Source organism: Oppia nitens, unplaced genomic scaffold (genome assembly GCF_028296485.1).
Source record: "Oppia nitens isolate AA-2021 unplaced genomic scaffold, nextdenovo-longstitch-racon4-pilon3 scaffold10_pilon_pilon_pilon, whole genome shotgun sequence".
Classification (NCBI taxonomy): domain Eukaryota; kingdom Metazoa; phylum Arthropoda; class Arachnida; order Sarcoptiformes; family Oppiidae; genus Oppia; species Oppia nitens.
In genome coordinates this window covers 1,605,786-1,627,975 of record NW_026533189.1, presented here as the reverse complement: position 1 = coordinate 1,627,975, position 22,190 = coordinate 1,605,786, and the positions used below count along the sequence as shown (strand labels likewise).

General features: G+C 21.4%; 2 protein-coding genes across 2 annotated transcripts in view; one reads left to right on the top strand and one right to left on the bottom strand.

Moving 5' to 3' along the window:
- Window positions 1-22,190, top strand: part of LOC128965269 (integrin alpha-PS2-like) — a 150,565-nt gene that overhangs the window by 82,525 nt on the left and 45,850 nt on the right. The gene's annotated exons all lie outside the window — the stretch shown is intronic.
- LOC128957598 (serine-enriched protein-like) lies at window positions 605-21,132 on the bottom strand. The gene is made up of 7 exons (XM_054303428.1): window positions 20,764-21,132; window positions 19,321-19,375; window positions 18,054-18,243; window positions 15,753-15,870; window positions 6,610-6,767; window positions 5,376-5,693; window positions 605-919 (listed from the first exon to the last, which is right to left on the bottom strand). Exons 1-7 carry the CDS (start codon window positions 21,002-21,004, stop codon window positions 605-607), a joined length of 1,395 nt encoding a protein of 464 aa, XP_054159403.1. The 5' UTR covers window positions 21,005-21,132.

Below are 22,190 nucleotides of genomic sequence, written 5' to 3'. Positions count from 1 at the left end.
AGTTTTTGTTTTATAAAATTGTTAGTTTATAAATATTTTTAATAACAATTTTAATTACAAAAGGCTATATATCGGTATAGTGGTTGATAATATTAATATATAAATAATAATCATAATTACAGTATAATTATAGCGCTTTAAAAAAAACAATTTTCAATAAATTTTATTATTAATTGTTTACACATTTCTTGATGTTACGATTTTTTTGTCATTATTTTGTTGTGCAATCAGGTCTATGGACTTATAGTTTAAATATGTTTTTTGCGTTTAACATATATTTTTTTAATCAATTTTATGATATATGAATATACAATATATATGGCACACAAAATAGAAAAATAAAGTTAGTTTTTATTTAATTTCACATTAGATTGTGGTATCAATTAATTAAATTGTGAACAACAATAAACTGATTGCTGTATTTAACGACAAATAAGCAATAAGTCGATGAATTTTTGTTTTCTATCATAAAATTTGTCGCACATTTTTGTTTATTAGTAGTAATATAATAATAATAATAATCTATAAATATATTATAATAATTTAGAGCCAAATAATTAATTGGCAAACAATTAGATATTATATGATAACTATATGACAACTATTAGCTGCTCTCCATTAAAGTCTTCGACCGTTTAAATGGTTTACTGAGCCGTCGTTTTCCAATTCTCGACGGTTTTGACTCTTTTTCCTTCTCTTTCTTTTCTTCGTTAGCGTTGGCAGAGCTGTGATTAGTTGTTGTGGCCGTCGATGACGACTCTTGTATTGTACTATTGGCCGCCCGTTCGGCCCAAAAGTTAGCCGATTGTCGCAACTTTAAGAGATCACTGCCGGCTATGTTGAAGGCGTGCGGAAGTGTCATACGGCGAAAACGGTTGGGTGACTCAATCTTATGGATGTCGACACTACTGGGATCGGCCTATAAATATACATAAAATAATAATACAATTATTATTTTTTAAATATTTATAAATTAATTTTTAAAAAATATTATTTTTAATTATTGATTTTTTAAATATTTATTTCAATTTATATTTTTAATTTTAAATATTTCTCTCTCTCTCTCATTTACTTTCATTTGTCTAACTTATCATTTATTTATAAATTGGCTCTTTATTTGTCTATCTATCTCTCCAATTGAAATATAGAGCAACCAATGATTTATTGATTAATGACTGAACAATAGACTACTTTTTTCTCTCAATTTTTTTCAATAGCAAAGCAAACTCAATGACACTTTAGGAGACATTAAGACATCTCTCCAATGAATAGATATATAAGTTAATGGTTGGCATCACTTATGTGTGTATATATGAGATCTCATTGTTGTTGTATATTATTCAGTGATAAAAACATGAAAATATTTTGCCATTATTTATGAGACTTTAAATACGAAGCATGATATCTATATACAGGACTATAATTATATATAATGATTGATTGCATTTATTGTTTGTCTATAAAAAATGCTTTGTTATTATAACTATTATACTAAATAATATTAATATGTTTTTAATTATCATATTTAAAAAAATTATATAAAATCAATATTTTATAAAAATTATAAGTTAAATATAAAACAATTCAGATATTAAAAATTTATACAAAAATATATATATATATATATTGATTATTATTATTATTATACTAAAAAAATTTCAAATGTTCTTACTTTATATTTTTTAAAGTTACAAAAAATGATTGTAACACTTGTTAGTGATTTATTTATAATTAGATAGAAATGCTGAAGAGATACTTTATAATACATTTTTTTAGATAAAAATTGAGTTAACACAAAATGAAAGATAGCTTATTAAATATACAGTCGCATTCAGAAGGGTGGTAACTGGTTTTTAGTGAATAACTCACTAAATATAATAGATAGAATAAAACTATTATTTTTGGTACTATGGTTTTCTGGGACGGATATTATAAAATCTTAATATTCGATGTAGCGCAGCTCATGTATATATATAAAAACTATAATAGATATCAAAATATAGTAAAAATTATTATATACAGGGTAAAAATTCATTTCATACGTGTTTTAGGATTTTTAAAAATATTGAGTTATTTTCGAACAAAAAATATAAAATTGTCAAAAATGCAAAAGTATATAGGTTAAATTAAAAGTGTCAAAAAATTTAATTAATTGATCTAGAATCTAAATTATATGCTTAATAATTTGTCTATACATGAATTTTAATTATATAAACTAGTTACTTAGTTATTTAATAAAAACTATTCTCTCATTATGTAATTTAAATAATACATAAGTGCAATATTACTTAATATTAATTTTGTTATATAATGGAAAAATAGTTTTTATTAAATAACTAAGTAACTAGTTTATATAATTAAAATTCATGTATAGACAAATTATTAAGCATATAATTTAGATTCTAGATCAATTAATTAAATTTTAAAACACCTTGACACTTTTAATTTAACCTATATCAAACTTTTGCATTTTTGACAATTTTATATTTTTTGTTCGAAAATAACTCAATATTTTTAAAAATCCTAAAACACGTATGAAATGAATTTTTACCCTGTATATAATAATTTTTACTATATTTTGATATCTATTATAGTTTTTGAGATACAGTACCTCCCTGTCCCTACATTCCTGAGCTGCGCTACATCGAATATTAAGATTTTATAATATCCGTCCCAGAAAACCATTATAATAAATATATTATATTTAGTGAGTTAACTAAAAACCAGTTTTCTGAAAATATAATATAAATATATAGTTAATGATATATATAATGAGTATTCAATTATTAAATAATAAATTAATTTTAAAATTTTGATAATGTCTCATACAGTGGGAACTCTATAACAAATAAAACATTAAAACCTATTGAGTTGAATATCTAATATATAGTAAAATCAGAAATATTAATTTTGTATAAGTTTCTAATTAAGAATTATTTTATGTTACTTTTAAAGTAATTTTAATTTTTAATTTTAATTAAAAAAATTTCAAAATATTATAATTTAATTATTAATGAATTTGTCTAATAATGTAACTTTTCAGATGATATCATCAGTTATACTGTAATGTATATACACTATATATTATAATAAATGTAAAATTAAAGATTTTAATTAATAAAATATTATTTTWGTTTTAGTTTTTTTTCTAAAAATTTAATTATTTGCATATTTATATTAATTATTATTTAAGAAATATTCATTACTTAAAAGTTTAAAATTAATACACAATATTATAGATTATTTTTATTTTTAAATATTTTATTTATTTAATACATTTTATATAAAATTATTTAATGTAAACTTCATTAAAATAAATTAAATTCGTTTCAAATTATTCATTGCTTCAAAACTAAATAAMTAMAAATTATATGCAATCATTTACATAAAAATATAATTTAAAATCATTTTTGTGTCTCAAGTGACTAATACTCTATATTGTCAATAATATATTAAAAATAAATTTAGATAAATTCTGTATATATATATATACAGTAACTGAAATTAACAAAAATACAGTATATTTATTAGAAATAATAACATTCATATCATAAGCTATATCTATGATTTAAATAAATTAAAACTTTTTAATAGTTAATGTTATGTTAAATTATAACTTAGATCTCAAGTATCAAAATTTGTATAATTTTATTTTATCATATATTACTGTAATATTAATAATGCGGTATAATATTATACATAAATAAATTTATTACTATGTGATGCATGACTTATAAATAGATAATCATTAATAGATGGCATTAAATGCTAAAAAGTACACAATAATTATTAGACTAAACGATATTAGATATTTGTGATGATATAAAAATAAATACAGTAAAATATTGGTATAATGTTATGTTTTACTAATACTGTATATTAAATTGAATAAATTAATAATACATTAAAAAAGTATGAATAAATAATATACATACAGTAAAATAACAATTATATTTTTTATCTAATTATAAGCCCATAACAAAAACAACATAATATACAGTAATTGCTCTACAATAGGATTAACTCAAAAATATTTGGGTTTTTAAATATATACAGGAATTATAGGCAAAAATAAATTAAAATAGATTACAATATATACTTTATGTATATTATATAATCAAAAAACACAAACTAATCACTTGTTATTTTTCTACTATTTTTATCCTTCAATTAATAAATAATTTGATTAATGCTTTTATTCTATGAATTTTTGTTTTTTGATTAATGATTACATTACTCGACTTCAATGTTTTTTCTGACTATTAGTTAAATAAGCTAAAGAGCTATCAAATTATATTTTTATCCGTTTGTAATGTATTTATAGAGTATTAACTGTATAAATACTATATATAAATTCATATACATTGAAATAACATACCAATTGTAAAATACTAGTTTTCAAATTAATATAATTTATTGAGACATAGTTTTTAGTATCTATGGCATTATTTACTGAATATATGGGAAATTTTTATTTTTTTAATTAAGTTTTGCAACGACAACAAAAAATTATTTACTAGAGATAAGATACTGTATTTTTTTTGCTATTGAACAACAATATTATTATTAAAATTTAGCAAACATTTTTATTTCAAGCTATGATAAAATCTATCAAAAGTCTACTGAATTAATTAAATATTTGCTCTATATGTTATCATATTTATTCACTAAACAATATAATACAAAAAAATTAAAGTATTTTTTGCAACATATATCTACTTTAGTATACTATCAAATATTTTGTTTGTTTKCCTATTCAATAGTAGTATATACCGTATATATATATATATATATATATATATATATATGTCTACCGGAAGAAAAATGAATTAATTTATTTTTGTCAATAAAATAATAGTCATATATATATAATGTGTTATTTTCTCTATTGTTTGAAAAACTAATTATTTTCTATTCAATTATTATACAAATTAGTTGATTGTGTCACAAAATTTTTATTCGTAATCTCTATAATATTCAATAATATATAAAATTCTATACATTATTTGATTTTATGTATTGACGTAAATTCATTTTATTTACACTCAAATACTAAAAAAATAKTATTGTTGTAAAAGAAATTTTTATATTATTCAAATGTTTGGTAAATACTATAATTAAATATTTATATAAAAATAGTTTAAACATAGTAAGTCGTATAAAATAAAATCTAATAAAATASTAAAAAAATAACTATTGAGAAGACATTTTATATAATAATAATAATACTATATTTTAAAAATATTAAGTCATTTAATTATTATTATAGATATATTATTACATAAATATTATATAATTAATGTATTTCAAACATCTTTGTAAATTGTAGTATTATTATTAACGATTATATAATCAACAATAAATTTGGTAAATACCTGAAATGCCAGTGCATTCATGATGACGTGGTCGGGCACAACACCTAATGGGTGGACCTCACGCATCAATACCGAAGCGGGTATCTTATAAAACTCGATACACTCCAAAAAATTGGACATAACGTCCCTGAGATCGGCGGCACCGGGCGATCCATCGCAGTAACGTTGACTCCAGTGTAGGGCCGCTTGAAATTTGTGCAATTCGTCGGCCTTTAGCTCCTCCCGGGCCAGTATAAGGCGTACCACATGTTCGGGTAATAATGCAAACGACCCGAGACTAAGCACTTCATTTCCGTGATTATCCACATATTCGAGTACCTAATCATTGTTTTTATCATATTTTAGACTATTTTTTCATAAATTAAGTTAAATTTATTGTATATGTTATATAATATTATCTGTTTAATAATGTGTTTTTTGTATGTATCGATTTATTTTTTATTGATATATTTTTAGATTAAATACTATATAAATGATATTAGAAAATGTCACTAAATATAAAACATTTTTTATATATAATAATGTTTATCAAAAACTAATAAATTGAATTACAGTCACTTCACGCCAGTAGTCATATAAAAAATTTATTACATTATCTTTATTTATCTCTTTGTTGTTGTTTTTTCAAAGCTAACTTAAAACACATAAATCGAAAAAAATTTTAAAATAAAAAAGTTTGGTTAAATATAAAACAATAAAATAATAACTATTACTATATTACTCTATTTATTACACTATTATTATTCTTATTATTATTATTTATCGGAAATACAATATAACTCAAAACTCTATTAGAAAATATAGTTTGTGTACACATAAAGTATTGTTAAATACAATTCACAAAACAAAATCCCTAAATATAAAGACATAAAAGCAAAACTTCTGGACTATTATTTTGCTTTTATTTTGAGAGACATTTATTTTTATACTGAGAAAACAAGTAATAAATTTTTATTTGCTTTGTGTCTTTCTCTTTTAAATACATATACTATTAACTGTTACAACAAACAACTAATGTATACTACCATTACTACTGATAACAAACTGGAAAATGGATTAAAGAATATTCTCAAAGTATATAACTCTCTCTCTCTCTCTCTATTATATGTTAACAATAATATTCTTTAACCTATTTTTCAATGTGCTATCAGTAGTAGAAATTTTAGTACACATTAGTATATTTTTTTAAAAAATGAATACTGTTTTACTAAAAATAAATATATTCAGTACTTACTCGTTGTACAAGAGATTTGGTGCACTTGTATTGTATGTATCGCTCGGCTGAGGCCAGTATAGAGTTGACGGTATCGACTGTTATACAACACGTGACAAACCCCATACAGGCGCGCCGTAATTCGTCTAAACCATAATAGTCGGCCGCATTCATTAGACCTGTCCATTAAAAATTGTACCAACGATTGATAAAACAGCCAAATAGTTGAGGGGATACAAAACAAAACAWAAAAGCAATGTTAGTAGTGATCAAATAAATTAATTAGTAATTTATGTCTTATTACAGGTTTCGACTGCTATTAGCTTTATTTGCCACGACATACACTATATTGGTTTATACTGTATCATACCGTATGGCAAAATAGATTTAATGTTATGTTTGGTTAGGTTTGACTTTATTTGACTCTAATATAACCTGATTTTTGTTTTGCTTTTGTCTATTATTGTCATTGACATTGTTGGTCAATACATGTACAATAAAACAAATGAGATTATTTTAATAGCCATCGATAACACATTGTTTGCTATGTTTGTCTCTCTCACTCTATATGTATGTATTTTATATATACAGTATAGGTATGTATTAATGTCATGCAGTCATACAATTACTGCTGACTCGGGGATCATAACCAGTATAGTACACAAAATACTGGACTATTGGGTATCACTTCAAACATTCAGTGCATAACGTCTCTTGACTTTAACCAACAATTATCACTTAACTTTAGTTTACTTATTTTACTTTATTTTTTTATATGTTTTACTTTTACTTTTCTTTATATATTTTTGATGTTAAGTTACTTTATATTAAATAACAGACAAACACTTAATGTTGCGTAAATGGCTTTCGTTGTTAACAACACTGTAAATGGATATCTGAAAGCAGTTTTGTTTCATTTTTACTTAAAGGTCTACTTTTATTATATATAATGTAAGTTATATTAAATTTAAGGGATAAAACAAATTTATATTAAGGAATATATTGAGAAATAATTTGTCAGCAATGTATTCATTATGTTTAGTTTTATGATAAAAAAAAGTTTATAAGTAATACAAAAATTTATTAGTTTTTTTTCTACAAAATATACTAAAATAATATTTTATTTGATTATATATTATTATAATATTATCAATAATGCAAAAAGCTTTATCTGTTCACATGTTAATAAATTTTAAATAAAATATAAATTTATGTTATYTGATTTAATTAAACATTATTTATAATATATTTTAAACATATATATATATATATGTATATTAAATAGTATAATAGTATATACTTTATATTGTTTATTATACTGTATATCATATATTAWAATAGATTATAATCAACAAGTTATATAAATTAAAGCAAATATTTCTTTTATAAAAGCAATATTGAAGTTCATTTAGACAACTATACATATATTTTTAAATATATTGAATAAAAACATATATTATATATTTGCACGTTTTTATGCATCAAAATCAACTAAATATTATTAACTACAGTATATGAATACTGTACWGTATTATAGTAAACTGTATATTGAAGCAGAGTATGGGTTTATACTTTAAATGAGATAAAACTTTTAAAAATACTTATTTCCAAATCTATATATTCAGTCATAATTTAAATACTCTCTCTCTCTCTCTCTYTCTCTCTCTCTCTCTCTCTCTACATGTATTTAAAAAGATATTTCATTAGCTACACAGTGTTAATGCATATGTTAATAAACTAAATAYGATTAGTAAAGTACAGCTGAGTATWAAAATATAACAAAAACATAATATAAGCATTAGATTTACGAAATACATTCATTAAACTGTATATTTCATGTCAACCACAACTTTAATGGCATAAAATATTTAGCGGATATTAATTCAATTTGATGTCCAACCATACGTGTGCTTAATAAACACTAAACATATATTATCACACATTTTTCAATTACAATAACACACACACACATTATGCATCAAAATATTGATGACAGGGATTAAATTTGAGTTTTGAAAGCGTACACAGTTGTTAACACACACACACACACACACACACACACACACACACACACACACACACACACACACACACACACACACACACACACACACACACACTAATCACATGACATATCGTGCATACTTTTGTTACATTAAATAAAATATTTGGTAATTAAATTAAAACTAAACTAAACATCACTATTTCATTTACATTTATTTGATATTATATGATATATTCTTCCATAAACTTGTCATTAATTTTATGAAAATCTATTTATAGTATATAATCAAAAATGTTTTGACATCTATTTTCTATATGTTAGCAATGAGTTTCACCACTCAATTATTAATATTTAATATATAGATTTTTTTCCTGTAAACTAAAAATATTGATTTAATGTATAAGATATTTAATATGTAAATTTTGCATTTTATTAACAAATAAAACAAATATAATACTATTAATTTATAACTTAAATATAAATATTTTACAATATATTGTAAACAATAATAATTTTAGATAAATATTAAAGTAGTGATTTTTGCTGAAAATACATTAAATGACATTGAAATCTAAATAAAAAGTATATTAAATATTTTGATCATAAATTTCAATTTTATGTTATAATAAAATAAGATATAAAAATATTTATAAAATTATGTCATTTATCATATTTTATTTATTTATAAATTAACTACAATATATCATAGATCGATAAAATATTATTATAAAATATATACTAAGTTTTAGTAAATACATTATCTAATAAACAAAATTTTAAATCATTCATAGAAATAATACAGTATCTATAACAAGAAAATAAGTAAATCTTTATAATACTTTAAATTATAATAAAAATTTTATTTTTTTTATCAGAATTAGGATTTCTAACATTAGTACATATATTTTTGTTGTTATATTTAATATCAAACTAGAATATCATACATARTATTATACAGGATATTAAAATCTAATATAACACATAAAATATATTATGTTTAGATTTAATAAACATTTTATATAACTTTATGTGCGCTTAATCTTATATATAGAAATACATAAATAACTTTAAAAAATTATTATATCACAAATATAATATGTGAGAATAAAAAAAATTATAAAATTCATAAATTATAATAAATATGACATTAAACAAATAAATTATGGACCAAATATTTTATATACCCTATTTTTAWAAAAATTAAGCTGCTAACACTATTGTCAGTTTTAAAAACTAAAATTTATAACATCATGAACACAAAGATTAAAGCTAAATATAAATATATATTCTCAAAGTTTATTGCATTTATTAAAATACCAAAACATGAATATTTTATTGTTTTAAATCAAATATACAATATCTCTGCAATATATAAGTTACTGTATATACAGTATATATACATTAAATAAAACAAAAATACCGTTTGTTAAGTGAATCGACTAAACAATATATAACAGCAAATGTTTTATTTATATTATCAAAATTTATAAAATATATTTTGTAATATTATAAATTTAATACATCGTTCAATAAATTTTGAGTTACGTTTAATAGGATTATATATTACATAAATATTATACGATATACAATATATCTGAATGCATGCATTTTTTATAAAATTAATTTCGAGTACTATTGAAAAACAAGATTTTTTTATTTGTTTAAAAATATATTGAAAACTGAGCACAACATGAAATTGTCGTCAAAATACTTGACACTCGTTTTTTACTGTAGAAAATGTATTTAAAATTATACAAAAAAAWTTGAAATACATAAAATACTTTTATTAAGATATACAGTATATTATTTAAGTACAGGTAGTTTATTATTTTTTGGATTCATAGTAAAGTCTATTTTTTTGTTCAATTCATAGTACTCTTTCTCTCTCAAAGATTTTCGGTTWAAATTTTATTACAGTATTTATGTAAATCAACTCAAAATAAATTTATTAATAAATAGAAAAAACTACAAACGAGTTTAAAATGATTAAATTAATATATTTATTATGTTCATCAAAATAATATTATTATTTATGGGATAATATTTTTTTWAAATATATTATTATATTAATATTSTAACGACAGAATCGCCAGACCGATGAGTGTGTGAATCAATGAAAACAAATAGTTATTATATGAAAACAGTTTATTAAAATAAGACAAATAAATACAATTGTTGAAGACATCCATGTAGTCTCCAATTACCGATAATTTTAGATTTATATTTTTTATTTAATTCCTATTGTAATACCTATTTCACTGTAATTCACTAATCCTTATATTTACACTATGTATTACTTTTACCGTTTGTTAACCATTTACCTGTATATCCTGGTCAGTGACACCAATCACTGGCACCTCAATGTCCAACACATCAACTATTCAACCGTTTTATATTCAAATAGTCCAATGACTACCTTTCCCTCCAATTCATTACCTGTATATCAACTCACTATAAATACAGTACAACTACTGTATTCATTAGTCAGTACACCAGTCAGTCAGTCAGTACACATCACATCTCATACACAGTCACTGCCACTGTATATCTCTTACCTGAGCCCAGTCTCACAGTCACTACTACTGTACTCTACTCCACGTGTTATCCATTATAACCTATTTTACCAATTCATATACAGATTTATATACATATCTTAAACCATTGTTTAATTGATACCGATTTATAATAAAAGTCTTTAACTTAAACTTGTGTTCAACTCATTGTCAATCACTACCATCGTGTGCAAGGATTTGGATCATAATTGGCCACCACTTGGTTACCACAACTGCACAGTGATCACACTTATCATCTGAGAAGTCCTTTAAAGACCTGATTAACAGTCTAATTGGTCTCATAATATACTTGTCATTATTATTGAAAAATTAACGGTTTCATAAGGATTATCAAATGTCATAACAATTGGCGCAGTCGGTAGGATTCATCAATAGATCCCTGACCGTGTCATAACACAATAATAGTTTTAATACTATGACTCTAAGCATAACTCAAACCCTAGTAGTGTATGTAATACTAATAAACCCTGATATATAATAATACGTTTATTTGAAAATAATTTAATTTAAATTGTATATTACCATAAATGAATTACATAAAAAACATAGTCATTATATTAAAATTGTTATTTTTTAGAAAATTTTGTGTCACTTTTTAATATTTTTTTTATTGTTAAAACTAGTTTTGACTATTTTGATAATGATTATATCACATAAAATTTATATATATATTATTGATTTTTTATTTAAAATTAGACTAAATCATAGACATGTAAGAAGAGAGAGAATGAGAGATAGATAGATAGATAGATAGATAGAGAGAGAGAGAGAGAGAGAGAGAGAGAGAGAGAGAGCTAATTGTAAGTACTCTACTATAACTTTCATTTTTATAATGAGACCAACAAAATACACAGAATATTCTTTAACAAAAAAGTATTATATCGTTAAAAATAAATTATATTCTTAAAAATTTTTTTGTAGTCTTTTTTWAATAAGCTTATTTTTTAAATATCATTATTTTTATAATAAAAAATTAAGTAAATACAGTATATTATTTATATAATATATTTTATATATAAAATAAGTGCATATTCTGTATAGAATAACCATAAAATATATGCAATTGTTTGTTATCAATCATTACATCACACATTATTTTATTTTGTGTTTAAAAAAATATTATTATATTAAGTCAACTATTATTAATACTAATTTAACTAAAATTACAAAAATTTCACATATAATTAATTCTACTAATTTAAAAAAATTAAGTAATAATGATATATATAACAAATAATATTGCAATCATAACGAAAAATAGAAATAAGTAATGATAAAATTTAGTATAACTCATAAATGCATAAGGGGTGATTCACATATTACGTTTGCACTTGGGTGAAGGAGAGGTAGAGACCTTAAAAACGTTCTCATTTAAATAATTTAAATGGTTAATTTTTATCAAAGTTAATCTTTTGATAATAAAGGTTTAATAACATGTTTTCAATAAATATATAAATTTTTAATAGAAATAGTTTTAATTACAGTATTTTAAATATTTTATAAAAGATTCATTAAATATTATTTATAGTTTAAATTAATTGATGTCAAACTCAAAGCCATGATAAGAGGTCTACATTAAGGATATGTGATTTAAAGATTTAATTTTAATTAAATTATTAATAAATATAGTGGTATCTTATTTTATTTTTAGGGTGGGCGGTTACGTGCGAACRTAATATGTGAATCACCCCTAAATCAATATATTAACAAATATTTCACAATTTAAATTAAATGTGATAATTCCATTTTTTTAGTTATTAATGCATTATTACTAATAATATAAATATACAGTAAAGGTATTAATAATAGTATAAAATTTATACTATAAATAACAAATTGTTTATTCGGAATAAGAGATTATATAAAGCATTAAATGCCATCGATATTAAAAATAAAAATATTAAATATATTATGAATTAATGACAAAAATAATATGAAAAATATATATTATTTGTGAAATGTATTTAAATTAAGTTTTATGACTAAATAGTTACTAAATTATCATAATTTTATAATTAAAAATAGCAACTATTTTCAAAAATATATTTTTGACAATCCTATTATATGTAAATAACTATAATCCCTATTTTATTATAATATATATTTTATTTTTCAGTGTTTCTATCTTATAATATTAAACTTGTAATATTATATTTAATCTTAAAAATAAATTGTAAATATTTCTATAAATTTACACAAAATAATGCTAAAGACATAAAAACACATAAAATTAAGATATATTTCAAATAATAAGTAACACTTAATCTGTAAAAGTATTAAAATTTATAAATTTTGTGAAAATATCTTTTCATAAATGTTTTATATATTTAAATAGCGATACGTTATAAAAAGCATTTATTGTAAATAATTTGAAATTTTAAAGATATTCATTATTAGTTTAATTTAATGAACATTTCAATAGTACAAAATAACTTTATATTTGCATTTATAATTAAAATAACTAATAAATAAATTGTTATTTAATAATATTAGTTTATATAAACATTAATCAATATTAAAACAAATAATTAAATATATGATATATTAAAAATATGTCGAATAATTTGAAAATAATTGCAAAAGACAATGTTTTTAATTATTAATTGTATATTATTTTATTGATTAATTTATCATAAAAACCTTAATATAAGGTCTTATAATGTGACAGTTCTGACCAAATAAAATAATATCAAATAAATAATAGCCAACAATCATATCTAAAAAATAATTTTACGACAAATGCTTTTCACTTTTATATTTATTATATTTATAAAGTTTTAAGTTGTTTTATTGTATGAAAATAATTTTATAGCTTTTGAAAAATAGTTTTCAACACAAAATGATTTATGAGATCATTAATGTTATATTAAATTATATTCATTTTTATTCAGGAATTATTCTTTACAAAAATTTTATAAATAATTTTTTTTAAACTATTTTATTATATAATATAATTATATATCTATAGTTAAATATCTTTGTCTACCATAAAAATATCATATCATTTACTTTGAGATAAAAATCAGTTAAATAACTGAAAAAACAAAGTTTATTATTATTATCTATTGAAATTTTAAATAAAATAATTGAATTTTGTCATAATATAATTTTTATATTTATAACAACATTAACAATAATATTGTTAAAAGTCATAAAAATATGTTTTATAAAAACGCCATTTATTATAATTTAATGCTTTTCTCTAATATATTTCGGGTTTCTTTCATTATATTTTTTGTGTAGATTTATCGATAAACAAATAACTCATTTTTGTGTATTTTTAGCTTAAAGTATTAATAAAAAAAACTCTTATTTAATTTAAAGGCAAACAAAAACAGTAAGATTTACTTTAAAAATGCAAACAAAATATATTATTATGATATTATTATACTGTATATTATATCATATATATATATATACAGTATATAGATAAGTTGTACTAATTTAAATGTATGTTATAATAAACTGTATTTTGATAATACCGTACTGTACATTATTTTAAATTTATATAAACATAGTAAGTATTTGTATTTTGATAAAAAAAATGTTTTAACGATAAAAATTATAGTTTGTTAAAAAAATATTTTTGCTTTAATACGAGGGGAATAAAATTCTTGTGTAAATATACAAAGTTGTTAAAACATTTTTGTCAAGAATATTCTGCTAGTATTACATACAATATATAATAATAATAATAATACTGTATATATAAATACAGAATTTATACAATGTATATAAGTATAAATATAAAGTTTATACTTTATAATGTATATGTAGTAAAAAAGCAAAGGACAAAAATAATTGGCAAAAATATGTTTTGTAAAAAATAATCTAAAAAATTCTTAGAAATCTTAAGCAAAAATAACTATTTATAATAATATTGTTTTAAGCAAAACATTTTTTATTATTTGAATGAACACCAAGTTTAGTAATATATATACTGTTTATATATATATATATATATATACTTATCATAATCACATAGATCTGATTTTAGATATAAAAAATTTAATTAAATTTTTGCTTTTACAACAATATTTATAGTTATATAGTAATAATTTTTTTACATGTATATATACAATACTGTATATGTATATCAGGGTTAATCAAGGTTTTTGGATTTTAGGGAGGTATAGGGGGACAAAAATCTTGAGAGGAAGGCATATGGTAGGTGTAGACTTTTATTACATTTTTAAACGATTTTTTTTCATAAATCCAAAACCTTGATTAACCCTGATATACAGTATTGTATATAATTTAGAGGTACAAATTTTTATCAAATTTTTATCAACCAAATTATAAATCTAATTAATTAATTAAAGATATACAGTATATATAATATTAGTTATCAATATAAAAAATTTAGCAAATAGTCTAAACGTATTGCTAATAAGTTATAAACTTATTATTATTTTATTGCTGTCATTTATAAGTCAAACACATAAAATTTGTTGAGTCAACAACAGGTACTGTACTTTGCAATAAACATGATTTGCATTCAATATTTTATATTTTGCATTATTTGCGCAAAACTCAGACAATAACTGTCATAATATATCTAAAAAACATATATATATATGACTTACCCAACAGAGTCCTGGCCTGAAGTGTAACACAACCGGTGTGTATGTATTCAATGAGTTGCCGAAAGACGTCGGGTTCAAACTCCTCGATTATCATTGTCTGATGGGTTGGCACTGAGGGCTGTTATCATACATTTACCACAACATAGAAAATAACATATTTAAGTTGATATAATATAAATTACAGATATATAATATATTTACAAAAAAATAGCTACAATAAAAAAAATATTAACGTTATAAATAATAAGTTTGCAAAAAATATATATCAAATAATAGATGTTATATTTATAAATTATATTAAATTTGTCGAATACAAACTTCTATTATATATATATATATATATATATATRTGTGTGTATACTGTATATTATTTATTTTGTTTATTTTGTTACAATAAATTCATTATGTTGTATATGTATATTTAGTTTTTTATGAATAGACATTATTTGCTATGGTTTTTTATTTGCATTGAAATATCATAAATGTTATATTATATTTAAAAAAAACATATTAAAACCCAGTATAAACTGTATATTTTTATGTATAATATATATATATAAACATAAAATCATTTATATGACATAACAGAAATCCTAGTGTTTGATAAATGATAAGACAAAAGGCATATTTTGATGTAATGGTTAATCTGAAAGCGTAATGATGTGTTAGTACACATAAAGGACAGGGAGTAAATCAATCACAGTCATAGTCATCTAAGGTAATGCTTCAACAGCAGCTATAATTAAACAGTAACACAACATTTGGCTCATAATTAGATACAATTTTGAGTTTCAAAATCTTTTAACTTTACGACAAACTAATGATTGGACTTTGAATATAATCGAAATACACTAAAAGTAATAATAATAATAAATAATAATAATAATCAAGAGTTTGCAATCATAAAATATAGTGCACTAAACAACTCATTAATTTCCAAATGCTTGGGGATATCAACAAATAGTTCAGTAAATGTCAACAAAAATGATAAATTTATTTGCGATAAATACTATGCCTTATGAGTGAAACACAATTTTCTAGTTTACTATAGTTTAGTCACTAAAATTTTAGTGCATATATTGTATAGAATATTCTGTGTATAAATTTTCTAAGTAAACTAACTATTATATTCAGTATATACCTTATAAATTTATATACAGTATTGTATATGCAGTATGTGTTATGTTTATATGTACAGTGCATTAGACCCCTATCCGGGCTTTTAATTAAATGACACTTTCTTGCAATAACTATAATTAATTGTTTGTATGAGACCTGGATGTATAACTTTATATATATATATACGGTATATGGTGTGTAATACCACTTGAATGCCAAAGAGTAATTGAATGCCTCCAATACAACAATAAATATATAACTTTATATATATTGAGTATATTTAACAATTAAATTTATCTGGATATTTTGATGTCTTATGTAATATTAAATTTAATCATAAGCTTTATGTGTATTGCTTTATATTTATGAAACGGTAAACAATATCATGCCGTATATGCAAACGTCAGGCACTGATGTTTTACGTCACTCAATGGCTCATCAAAGGGAAAGGCATACAAACAGAGTAATGTTTAATACATACAAAACATCATTTGCTATTACGTTTGATAGAGACTATGGGATGTAATATCAAATGAAAATTTTTGTATAGGATTTATCGAAAGATAAGAGTTTTGACTTTAATTGAATTGAATTAAATGTCGTAAAATAAAATGTCTATATTTAGATAAGTTTTAAATCAAACTAAAAATAAAAGTTACATTTTATGATAATGTATTACATCATTATTGAAATCCAACATCAATTGAATAGCTTAATTAGTTTATTTAAAAGTCATATAACGTATATATATATAATGTATATATATTGTATTGAAATATATTAATAATTCTATTGAATATATATATATATATAATTTAATTTAATTTAATTTAAATAATTTTTTCTATAAATTTAGTAATACTTTACCGGAAATTAAATTAATAATTTTACAAATTTGTAAAAATATACTTAATATTTTTGTGAATATTTATTAAAAAGTTTGAAACATTAATTAAACTTTTTTTTAAAATATGTTATTTGACATTTTATTTAAAATTATATATATACAGTTTATTCTATATATATATATATATATATATATATATATATATATATATATATATATATATATAAATAATATGACTCACAAAATATAAATTAAATAATATACTGTCAAAAAATAATATACTGCATAAAAAAATGTTTGTGTATATCATTAATATTGATAATATGTGAGCCAACCTGTTGTTGATTAAAAGGCAGTCCATTGAGTATGGGTTCAGACGATCTCTTAAGAAATAGCTTTAATTTTGTATCTTTTGGTGACTCCTTTTTCTTGGCAATGGTCTCCTTGGCGTTGCCACCGCTAGCCGTGTTACCTGAGCCCGGGATCTGATGCTGCTTTTGGCCGTATAGTAGTTTATGAAATACTCTATAATAACAACAACAAAATAAATATATCAGTTTCACATACATATATTAATCAATTTTTTTGTAGTCTAACGTTTAGTATATATCATTTTACTGTACTTTGTATATATATACTGTATATGTGTATGTATTTCATGTATACATGTTTTACATTCAAATGAAAATATATGATAAAACTTTTACTATTTTTGATAAATAAGATTAAGTGAATGTTATCAATGAATAAATTATATTAAATGTATATATAAACAAACATTCTGTATATAGACTATAACTTAGTTGTATTTTTTATCTAAATATGTTGTGCTGTTATTTACATTCATTATCAGTAAATTACTAATTGTTTTTATATGCAAATCAAAATAAATGATTGTATTTGCAAAAAATTATTTATTGTTATTTAATGTTTTAAAAAAGCTTTTACGTAAAATATAAAAAAAATATTTTAGTTTATATTAATCTATTTATAATGTTATTTAATGAATAAATGCAATTATTAATTATCAAATGATAGATTTTTAAAGATTATTTATAATTTTAACTATAATTATAATTAATAACATTTTATTATAATTTAAGTAAATAATAAGAATTTCAATCATTAAATAAATTAAATAATTAATATTAAAAAATTATACAGTATATTTAATCAAAATATTTAATTTTTCAAAAATATTTTTAAACAAATATCATAAATATATACTAAAATACAAATAAATAATATTTCATTAAATCTTATATTACAAACATGAAAAAGTAATTATAATAAGTTTTATTTGTAATATAATAGCTATTATTGGATGTATTTGCTTATATAATTTATTCTACATTTTTTTATTCTGTAATAACATTTTATGGCTATCTATATAATAGGTCTCAAATCTCTAAACACAAAATCAATTTGAAAGCTCTCACAGATTTTTCCGCAACTATTCACGTATTTTTATAGTCTTAAAACTCGAGTAAAAATTAATGTATTATAATTGCAATGAAAAAACAATATCTAAACTATACTGTTATATATATATTCTTTACATTAATTTTATTTTTTTAAAACACATATTTTGATGTTAATTACCTGCTTCTGGCGGCCAAAACTGCTTTAACAGCACATACCGGCTCCCGGGTCTCACCTATTGAATTGAACAAAAAATACAGTTATTTAAAATGTTTTTTTCTGGGAAAAATAATTGTGAAAAACAGTGATGTGTTTGGTTTGAGTGTTAACTATATTTGTGTGAAAACATATAAAAAATTAACACAAAATTTGTGTGTTGGATGTAATTAAAAATATACGTTAAAACCTAAGTGTGTGTGTGTTTAATGTAAAAGCATTAAAATTGCACTTAATTGACTGTAATTTTTGTACTAAATTCAATATTTTTTATTTTATAAAAATGTGGTTTTTATAAAAAAATCAATACTTTTAACAAATTCAAATACATTTACATTAAATTCAATTAATTTTTTCTATATTTCTACTTTAAACAATGCTTTTTCTGTAGATTTTATATAATGTTAAGTATTATATATATATATATATAATATTTTATTGAATATTCTATAAACCTTTAAGTAAATCACTATTTTATGCTATAAATCTCTCTCTTTCACTATATCTATATCTCTCTTATATCTATCTGTCTATCTATATATTTATCTCTTTTCAAGCAATATATTTTCACTTAAAATGAATATATAACTTATTTTTATTCTAGAAATATATCCGTTAAAATGTGAGTTGTTTTTTATTTCATAAAACATTTACACAATTGTATGAATACTATGTTTTGCTAAAAATAGAAAAAATAGTATATAAAAAATAAAATATTGTTTTCATTTATATTATATTACATACATACATATATATATATATATATACTACAATAGAGTATATATAGGCATTTATATTTACATATTATTTTAGTAATTAAAATCAATTTTTATCTCAAAAACAGCTCTCTGTGATTAAATTAATATACAGATTATGTAAGAAAACTGAAGTTTAGTGAATAGTTTGAAAGAAAAAAATATTTTAATAAAAATATACTTATAGTATCAAAATATAAGAAATTTATACAGTATTTCGTATACACATTATATTAAATTACTGACTCAATGAATAATAGCAAAGCTATACAGTAGTTTTGAGACTATGAATTGAAAAAACTATTTACTTTTATAGTAAAGAAATAGCAAAGAGTGAGTGAGTGAGTGAGTGAGTGAGTGAGTGAGTGAGTGAGTGAGTGAGTGAGTGAGTGAATGAGTGAGTGAGTGAGAAAGAGAGAGAGAGAGAGAGAAAGAGAGAGAGAAAGAAAGAGAGAGAGAGAGAGAGAGAGAGAGAGAGAATAATTGCATTTATACGATATGCAAGAAAAATAATATGAAAAGAAAAACTCTAATATGGTTTATATGTGTAATTCCGGTGCTTTTGTGTACTACATGTGCTGTTAATACCGATACTTGATTTAAAAGTATAATAAAATAAAATAAAATAAGACATAAAATACAAATCACTGACCGACGAGAAACGTTATATCGCAGAGTTCAGGCATTGAGGCCAAAAATTTCATGTCCTCCGCCAGTCCCGTCCGGTTCTCATACATTGAATAGTCGAGAAAATCTTCGGCCGCGTCGTCCAAATCGATATCAAAGTCCAAATCAAAGAGTCCGGTGTCGATGCCCGACGAGTCATCCTTATATTGTTCATAATGATGGGCCAAATCAATAGGCAAACCAATTGCCACCAATTCGTCGGACATATCCTTCACTACCGAAACACACAACTGTTCACTCTTTTAACTCTCTATTTATTAAACACTATTTCACTCGTTGTTGTTGTTGTTGTCAATGTTGTTGTTGTTGTTGTTGTTGTATTCAATGACTTCGACCTCTTTGTCTACTATTTTCAAAAGCTTTTTCGATAATTAAATTTTTATATTTATCTCTCTTTTTCTCTCTTTCTATATATACTATATATAAATATATTTATCTCTTTTTATTTGCACTCTATATAGCAAAAGTGTCTTTTTCTTTGTGTCTCAAAACGATAATATTGTTTACTTAATCCGTAACAATATTTTACACAAAATTTTCTGTCTTATAGTTGTTGTTGTTTTAAACAATTCATATACTTTTGTTGATATTATTTTATTACTAAATTAAATAATGTTTTGTTTTGTAATAAATCAAAAGATAATTTTTTATATATATATTCTATTGTATTGATTCAAAATAATAACTATATTTCAAACATTATCAATCATTAACTTATAACACAAATATATTATTTTGTGCATACAATAAAAAAATAGTGTAAATCATGTAAAACATGTATATTACTAAACAAATTAAATTTTAAAATATCGTTTTTTATATTGTATTATTTATTTTGGTAATAACCCGTAAAAACATAGTATTATAAATACAATATATATATATTTATATATATATATCTCAATATATTATTATATCTTTTAAAATTTAGAAAAACAAAAAAGTTTTTTTGTGTGTGTTTTTCATCAGAAATAAAGTAAATGTTAACAAATAATATCACTGAAGAGTCACTGGAAGATGAGTAGCGTTTGATGATATCATCAGTAAATGTTGTGAACCATTGAAAAAGCGTGTTATCAATGCATTACTGCATATCATAATAATCATAATAAAAGCATCGCTTTTCAAACTCATCGCTTTTAATGCAATAAAAAAAATCTTTTTTATCCACCTTTCAGTTGATTTTATTATATATATATAAATATCTTATTTCTTGTTTTTTTCAAATGCTACTATAAATCTGAATAATAATAATAATATTATTATTATTATATATATGATGATGATATAAGAAGTAGTATATGTATATGATATTTATATACTGAATATATATATATATTTATATCTATATATATATTATATATTTATATTATGTTATATTTGAGACACATA

Bases quoted from the DNA above. Each gene is read 5' to 3' on its own strand.
- LOC128957598 (XM_054303428.1), bottom strand. From the start codon at position 21,004: ATGTCCGACGAATTGGTGGCAATTGGTTTGCCTATTGATTTGGCCCAT. The intron at 19,376-20,763 runs GTCAGTGATTTG...TCAATTCAATAG, and splicing joins CGATATAACGTTTCTCGTCG to GTGAGACCCGGGAGCCGGTA. The intron at 5,694-6,609 runs GTAAGTACTGAA...AACAATGATTAG, and splicing joins CCAAATCTCTTGTACAACGA to GTACTCGAATATGTGGATAA.